Source organism: Hyperolius riggenbachi, chromosome 10, assembly GCF_040937935.1.
Source record: "Hyperolius riggenbachi isolate aHypRig1 chromosome 10, aHypRig1.pri, whole genome shotgun sequence".
NCBI lineage: Eukaryota > Metazoa > Chordata > Amphibia > Anura > Hyperoliidae > Hyperolius > Hyperolius riggenbachi.
The window spans coordinates 251,126,227-251,135,301 of record NC_090655.1 but is presented as its reverse complement, the minus strand read 5'-3'; the positions used below and the strand labels follow the sequence as shown (position 1 = coordinate 251,135,301).

General features: G+C 41.6%; 1 protein-coding gene and 1 pseudogene across 1 annotated transcript in view; one reads left to right on the top strand and one right to left on the bottom strand.

Moving 5' to 3' along the window:
• Positions 1-219: 219 nt before the first annotated feature.
• LOC137537096 (zinc finger protein 208-like) overlaps positions 220-9,075 on the bottom strand; it is a 220,123-nt gene continuing 211,267 nt past the window's right edge. The window contains exon 21 of the mRNA XM_068259236.1: positions 220-3,171. Within this exon, the coding sequence (XP_068115337.1) occupies positions 2,087-3,171 (1,085 nt within the window). The 3' untranslated portion in view covers positions 220-2,086. The remainder of the gene's footprint in view (positions 3,172-9,075) is intronic.
• Positions 6,424-8,631, top strand: LOC137535828 (general transcription factor IIF subunit 2-like; annotated as a pseudogene).

The window sequence follows — 9,075 nt, the reverse complement described above, 5'->3', positions numbered from 1 at the left end:
GTTTAGGTGATACCTTAAATGACTAACAGTACAAGATTTCTTTGCAAGCTTTCAAAACTTTAAGTTTCTTCTTCAGACATGTTTCAGAGCTGGATCCAGTTAGTCATTAAAGGTATCACCTAAGCAACTTTTATTAGGTCTTCGGATTTTCTGGGTAGTGTCTCTTCAGAAAGCAAGGATCATTCTGCAGTACTCAAACCAGGTAAACAGCCAAGTAAATAACTTTTTGTAGTTTATTTAACAAATACAACAAAATTAATATCTACAGAATAATTGCTATGAATAACAGATATGAAAATCAGTAGCAAACAGTATTGAAATAAAAGGGAAAATGAAGAAATTAATACTTAAGAAACTGGAGATGTCTGAGTCCTTTAGCTGTGGAAGTCCAAGTGAAAGTTCTTTGTCTAATAGTCCCAATTTAAGCAAGCTATCTCTCCATGGGCTCTTTTGGAATTTGTCTGTTCGATGGAAATTGGGAGATTAAAGATGGCTGCCAGGCCTGTCCTTTTCAAGAATCTGCGTGAAAGGCGGGATTGGGAGCCCCGCCCCCTCCCTGCCAGCATACAGTAATAGCATATTCCGGACCCATGAAAAATCTGCAACATTTTCATACTAAACATCATTTTCCTAGCATGAAATATTAACCTAATATTTTATAACCAGGATTTGTCTGTATTTCACGCAGTCGTGCAAGATGACCACATGACAGGCTCAGTGCTAGGAATTCAGTCATATATTTTTTATTGGGACTGGAGATATGGTTTAGCTTGAAAGAGAGCAATTATGAAATTGCTTCATTTTAGATCCAGTGAGCACAGCTCAGCACCTCCTATGGCGTTTGAGACAAGAAGTTGGCCCCCTGTGTCTGGAAGCTTCCTCTTTCTGCTTTGCCTTTTGTTCTACACTTACATGCTAAGCCAGGGGTGATCTATCCCAGAGACTTCCAGCACCTGCCCTTTGGTATGTAAAGCGCAGATATCAGAAGGGGAAGAAAAACCACTGTCATTTAGAATAAAGCTTTCTCCCTGGCATAAAACCTCTAAGTGTCCTACACAATCAATCTCAGATTGGTTTACAATCAACAATCCATGTTCAGTCTTGATTGCAATACTCATAGTTCTGCTGTTACAAGTACATCTTACATTACTTGCAGAGGAACAAAATATTTCACACTGTGGTAACAATATATAGTACAATCAACCAGTCTCTCCATCACACACACTTTGTACAGTACATACTCATATATATATATTTATATATATATACTTAAATCTATCCCACATTCTGTAACATTTGTTCAGACAGCACTTTAATTAGCAAATTATCCAGAGGAATAACTTTATTAACAGCTTTAGTCAAAGGAGAGATACTTAGAGATGCATCAGAATCCCTATCTTCTTATTTTACTGGACTTTGTGCATTCAGCTAAAATCTCTTCATGTTTCCTGGATATAAAACAAAGACACAGAGAGGGAAATCTTCTCTCCTCAGTACAGTCTGGATGAATGGGAGCTTCTAATATCCCCACATCTGCAGCTCACAGAAGGTAAATAACAACAGTATAAAGAACTTTCCTGGAGTTTCACATTCTTATTTTCACATTAATAGCTGTAAATACCGACATGGCTGCTGTGCACAATTTCGAGTGTTATGTACAATTTGGTTTATTTGGCTCCCAACAAAAAGTTATTTTTTTAAGTACTCTCGTTATCAGGACTGTTTGTTCAGGCAGATAAAAGTGTTTTGGCATTTATTTTTTAGGACAGTCGTGGCTGCATGCAACTGTAGATCTTAACTTATTGTCATAGATAAAGCACCTAGTCTATTAACCCTTGTAATGGAGAAAATATGAAAATTAAAGACAAGTTCTAACTTAGTACTACATGTACCCATGTTTATCTCAGAATGGCAGCTCGGGAACGTTAACAATCAAATGTACTGAGTAGCAAATAACAGGCCTCAAGATTCTGTGTAAAAATGCTGCCCTGTGCACTTAGCAAGAAATAAAAGAACTATTGGAATAGAACACTTACGGACAACATATTTCCCACACTCAGCACAAATGTCTCACAAGCAGTGATTTCTAAACAAAACATTTTCCACTTTTAGCACGTGAAGAAGGCTTCTCACCAGTGTGAGATCTCTCATGGCTGATAAGATTTGATTTATCCCCAAAACATTTCCCACACTCAGCACATGAATAGGGCTTCTCATCAGTGTGAGATCTCTCATGTCTGATAAGATTTGATTTAAATCCAAAACATTTCCCACACTCAGCACATGAATAGGGCTTTTCACCAGTGTGAGATCTCTCATGACTGATAAGAAGTGCTTTACTTCGAAAACATTTCCCACACTCAGCACATGAATAGGGCTTCTCACCAGTGTGAGATCTCTCATGTACGACAAGGTTTCCTTTGTGACCAAAACATTTCCCACACTCAGAACATGAATAGGGCTTCTCACCAGTGTGAGATATCTGATGGCTGGTAAGATGTGCTTTACTTCCAAAACATTTCCCACACTCAGCACAGGAATAGGGCTTCTCACCAATGTGAGATCTCTCATGACTGATAAGAAGTGCTTTACGTCGAAAACATTTCCCACACTCAGCACATGAATAGGGCTTCTCACCAGTGTGAGATCTCTCATGACTGATAAGAACTGATTTATCCCTAAAACATTTCCCACACTCAGCACATGAATAGGGCTTCTCACCAGTGTGAGATCTCTCATGTACGACAAGGTTTCCTTTATGACTAAAACATTTCCCACACTCAGCACATGAATAGGGCTTCTCACCAGTATGAGATCTCTCATGACTGATAAGAACTGATTTATCCCCAAAACATTTCCCACACTCAGCACATGAATAGGGCTTCTCACCAGTGTGAGATCTCTCATGTTTGACAAGGTTTCCTTTATGACCAAACCATTTCCCACACTCAGCACATAAATAGGGCTTCTCACCAGTGTGAGATATCTCATGGCTGTTAAGATGTGCTTTACTTCGAAAACATTTCCCACACTCAGAACAGGAATAGGGCTTCTCGCCAGTGTGAGATTTCTCATGTTTGACAAGGTTTCCTTTATGACCAAACCATTTCCCACACTCAGCACATGAATAGGGCTTCTCACCAGTGTGAGATCTCTCATGTTTGACAAGGTTTCCTTTATGACCAAACCATTTCCCACACTCAGCACATGAATAGGGCTTCTTGCCAGTGTGAGATCTCTCATGGCTGATAAGAGCTGATTTATGTCCAAACCTTTTCCCACACACAGCACATGAATAGGGCTTTTCACCAGTGTGAGATTGCTCATGAATGACAAGATCTGATTTCCACACAAAACATTTCCCACACATGGAACAGGAATGAGATCCTCCAGCAGGGGGAGAGCTGTGCTGGGTATGAGGCCCATCAGGGTTAGACAGGTGATGGGAGTCTGGGGGAATATTTGGGGTAACCAGGATATCTGCAGGAGATTCTTGTCCAATGCCATCATCATCCATTGTACAGTCTGTGGATACAGAGAGACGAGTCTCTGAGAGGTTCCGGATGCCGGGACTCCGCCCTGCAAATAGAGAAACATCATCACTTCCTGTTAGAGAATTCTGAGGGGAGGAACAATTATCATTAGGGATGGTCAGTGAGCTGCTGAGAATCCCATACAAAGTTTATGCAATGTGTTGAGATAATAATTTTGCCAAATAATTCACACATTCTAAAGACTAAAGCCCACTCTAAATTATACAACAGCAATTGGGCTTTATTCCCGGAAAAGTGATGGATATAAATATTAGAAGATTATTTGCAAACGTCCAAGCTGAACATTCTAATCAGGGGCAGAGGGTTATTGCGTCACTTGACGCGGAGAAAGCCTTTGACTCTGTGGAATGGAGATACTTGTGGGCGGTGCTGGGAAAATTTGGTTTTGGGGAAAATTTCTTAAAATGGATCCAGCTTCTTTATGCACACCCAACTGCTAAAATCAAAACGGGAAATAATATTTCACGGTCCTTTAACCTAGAGAGAGGCATGAGGCAGGGCTGTCCTCTGTCGCCGGTGCTCTTTGCCCTGGCAATGGAACCTATCGCCGATTATATTAGACAAACCACCGACATACAGGGATTTAAATTGGGTAATTTAGAAGAAAAAATTGCTCTATACGCGGACAATGTCCTCCTATTTCTTCATAACTCTGCCTCCTCCCCGTCAGCTGCGCTTAAACTTTTTAATGCATTTGGAGAAGTCTCAGGAATTAAAATTAACTTGTCAAAGTCGGTTCTATTTCATCTCGACCCCCCCACACCAGATAATTTGGCCCCACCCTGTATGCTGAAATCAGTTTCTCAGTTTAAATATTTAGAGGTACAAATTACGAAGGACATTAATACTTACCAGAACTTGAACATTGATCCCATAGTATATTCCTTGGAGACTAAATGTAAGATTTGGGACAAACTTCCATTAAGTTTGATAGGCCACATAAATCTAATAAAGATGATTTATCTACCCAAATTTACTTACATTTTTCGCCATTCTCCAATTTGGCTGCCACAGAGGTTCTTTAAAAAATTAGATTACATTTTTCTTAGATTCATCTGGGCGGGTAAGCAGCCGCGCATTGATTTAGACATCTTGCAAGTACTAAAAAACAGAGGTGGGCTAGCTATGCTCCATTTCCAAAAATACTTCTGGGCTTCTTTATTAGTGACTGCCCGCTGGTGGTTCTCCCAGGATGAATGCAATCCTGTTATTACGATGGAAGCTGCGATCCTTGGCTCTTACGAGCAATTAACAAACCTACCTTATAGAGGCCCTAAAGGTTGCCCAAAAACAACACAAGCCATGGTAACAGTGTGGAGGGTGTGGATGGTGGCTAGGGCCCCACTAGCAAGGGAATATGAGCGCTCTCCCAATACACCGTTATGGGGCAATGCACGACTTCAGCATTTTCTGACAATCCCCAATCCAATAGCCTGGGCTGGCTTTGGGATAAAAACAATTGCCCATATTCAGCAGGGACAATCAATTGCCCAGTTTGACTCCGTGAAACTGCAATTTAATCTGCCAAACTCACATTTCTTCCGCTACCTCCAGCTACGACGCGCTTACACCTCACAATTTGGCAAATTTCCCCCGACACTCAGTATGGACGACCTAGAACAGTTGCTACTCACTAGGGACCTGCCAAAAGCGCTCTCAGCAATATACCTGACACTCCTGACTCTAAATAATGACAGATTAGATAAATGCTTCCAAAAATGGCAACTAGTGGTGACAGATCTAGAGAGGGATGACTGGGATGAAATATTAGAACTCGACCCCACTTTGGTCATTTTAGCCAGAGACCAATTAATACAGACCAAATTTCTACATAATGCCTACTATACTCGGGAACGTATGCATAAAATAGACCACACTATCTCAGATAGATGCTGGAGATGTCATGTGCAGGTGGGATCTTTTGTTCATATATTTTGGTAATGCCCTATGATTGTCCCTTTTTGGAAAGATATACTATCAATAATCAATAAATTGCTGAATACTAATCTTCCTCTAGATCCGGGTCTCATGCTATTAGGGAAAATGGAAATGGACGAACCTACTAAATACAAGCAGATTTTGTTAAGAACTCTTTGTTTTCAGGCAAGAAAGGAAAAAATTAAGTTTTGGAAGAAACCTTCTGCTCCAATGCTGGGGCTATGGGCCAAGTCAATAAATTGCTCTCTTCCGCTATATAAAACTACATACATGAACAAACAATGTCCCAAAAAATATCATAGAGTTTCGGGAGTGTGGGAAAGTAAAATAATGGATCCTACGGACCCAGGTTTCATATCAATTCTAGAGTAATCTTTTTTTGAACGGTCTGGCTTGGGGTGGTGGGTGGTGGGTCTCTGGGGGCTTGCAGTCAAATCCTTTTCTTTTCCTTTTCACAGCAAGAGACGTTTAGTTGTGACTAAAACATTAAAGATAGCAAAATGTTTGCAGCTGTACATAGCTACTTATTCTGATTATTGCTACTTTTGATGTCACGCTCATTGTACTTAATGGACACATTGTATCATTGCAATCTTAGTTCTCGAACTAAATGTTTACTGTACTGTATCTTCTCCTTAAAAAAATCAATAAAAAGTTCAACTGTTAAAAAAAAATTATACAACAGAGCTTTTAACTGTATGCTTAAAAAGTTACCCACATACTGTATCTCATGGGGCATTTGGGATCATCTCTATGCTTCAGGGACTGCGGACCACAGGTCATCTGGCACACGTTTGGTGGCACTGCCCTCAGGTCTCCCCAATGTGGAACAGAATTGTACATATGATTTCCAAGATCTTCCATAGGGCCTTCATCAAAGAACTGAAAGTCCTACTCTAAGGCTGGTTTCACAGTGGGACGTTAAAGTCCCATGTTACAGCAGCCAGTAACGCAGCCCAACTCACAGCAAGGATAAATCAATGGGCTGTTCACAGTGCCCACGTTGTGTTACATAGTAACGCAGCACGTTTAAACAAAGTGCTGCATGCTGTACGTTATACTAGGCTAAGTCATGTTAGACTGTTTGCACATGCGCAGTAATGTTGGAGGAGGAGAACTCCCTTCCTCCTCCGCGGCCAGCCACATGGCTAATTAATATTCACTGCAATGTGGTGACTCGTGGTAGGACTGTAGTGTTGTCCGGATCATGAACGAATCGTTCATTTGAGCTGGATCTTTTTTCTGAGTCGAATCATCCGGATCATCACAATGAATTATTCGGTTCACAGTGGATGTCTGTCTGGAAGAAACAGGAACATACAGAATGTACCGTGCAGGGAAAGTCCTGTCCTGCTAGTCATTTCACCCAGTCTGCTTCCCTAGTAAAATGATTCAAATGATTTGGTTCAAAGATCCGGATCTTTTCAATGATCTGATTCAAATGATCCGAATCCTTAAAAAGATCCGGACTTCCTATCACTAACCTGGAGTGGCTGCTTTGAGAGCTGCATAACGCAGCTCAATCTGACATCCAACTTCAACACCACCATGCGTTGCGTTAGGGGCACGTTATGCGACCATAACGTCCCCTAAAACGCAACGTCTTGGTGGGAAAGTAGCCTTAGGTCATAAACCCCCCAGAACTACCCGGAGCGCAGGCTGATACCACATGCAGCCAATGCCACTAACATACACGTGGCAGCCAACTGGAAACCCAACAGGCTGTAGCTTTCAGCTGTCATTAAAGCAAACCGGAAGTGAAAAATTAACTTATGATATAATGAACTGCATGTGAAGTACGGATAATGAATAGAACATTGGCAGCAAAGAAAAGAGTCTCATTTTGATTTTCTGTTATATAGCTTTTTTCCCATAACATTGAATCATTCTGTCATATTTGCAGTTTACACACTACACTCTGCATTTTAAACAATGAAACAGAGCAGAGCTAATGACCCTTTGAGCTTTCCTGCAGTAAACCTTACCTCAAGCTGTCTCTCATGGTTTCTTGACTATTTAAAGGACAACTGAAGTGAGAGGGATATGGAGGCTGCCACATTTATTTTCCTGTAAACAATACCAGTTGCCGGGCTGTCCTGCTGATCCTCTGCCTCTAATACATTTCACCATAGCCCCTGAACAAGCATGCAGCATATCAGATGTTTCTGGCATTATTGTCAGATTAGCTGCATGCTTGTTTCTGGTGTGATTCAGACACTTCTGCTGCCAACTACAGTAAAGTCTCGGTTATCTGGTGCTGACGGGGATTGGCTGATGCTGGATAAGTGTGCTTTCTGGTTGCTTGAGACAATGTTAAAAATAGGCCTAGCTAATACAGTACTATACCCCACTCTATATACATACAGTGGGATGACGAAGTTTGGGCAACCTTGTTAATTGTCATGATTTTCCTGTATAAATCGTTGCTTGCTACCATAAAAAATGTCAGTTAATTATATCGTATAGGAAAGACACACACAGTGATATTTGAGAAGTTAAGTTTATAGGATTTACAGAAAGTGCGCAATAATTGTTTAAACAAAATTAAGCAGGTGCATACATTTGGGCACCACAAAAAAGCACTTCACCAGCCACACGCCTGTGTTCTGCTTACAAGAACAAGCAGAACACAGGCGTGTGGCTGGTGTAGCTTCTGAAGTACTGGGCACAGCAATGGGTGAAGGCCACAGGAAGGGGTGAAGTGGGGAAGCTCAGGATTGTCAAAAATCAAGGAAAGACAGAGGTGTAATTTACGTTAAATGAAGAGCTTGCCAACATTCACAATATTGGAGGAAAACCAGACAAAACCTTTGTTTCTGCACCCAGGGAACATCCTTTTCAGTTACAGAGCGTGGGAGGACAGACGCTAACTGTATTTACAGAAGGCCTGTCAGGTCAGTCTGAAAACAAATTAGAAACCAGAACAAGTGAAAAACTTGCTATTGAAGGTATTGTGGTACAGCGAGCTGAATGTAGACCAGCAGCCAGTGAGCACTATATGCAGATGAAGAGACAACAAAATGAATAATCTTCAAAACCAAAAAGACAGTCACAGCAAATTGAGAAAGCTATAACCACTAATTACAAGCCAGTGGCTGATCACCAGCATCATTTTACTGCAATATTAAAAGGAAATTGAAGACAAAGAGTGCCAGTTGGGTTTTTGACTAATGCAATAGTTACACCTGATGCCTGAGGTGGCCAACATCTGGTGAGCGAGCTATTGTGGAAGTGTTTGGTCACGTGTGCTGCACTATTATCATTGGAACACGGGTGCTTTGTGGATATGCTGTGTCCCGCTATTAGAGATGTTCATGCAAACTTAGGGGGTTCGCGTTCGCAGCAAACCGCAAAATTTATGCGGGTTGGGCCCCGCCCCCTATACTACATCATTGGGCTAGACTTTGACCCTCTACATCAGGGGTCCCCAACCTTTTTCGGCCCGGGGACCGGTAATCGTCCAAAATTTTCTCTGGGGCCCGGGGGGGGGGGGGGGGGGGGGGTGGTTAGGTATGCGCGGCGGCACAGCAAGCACAGTTGCCCCAGTATAGGGAGTCTAGTTACCCCGGTACAGCTAGTATAG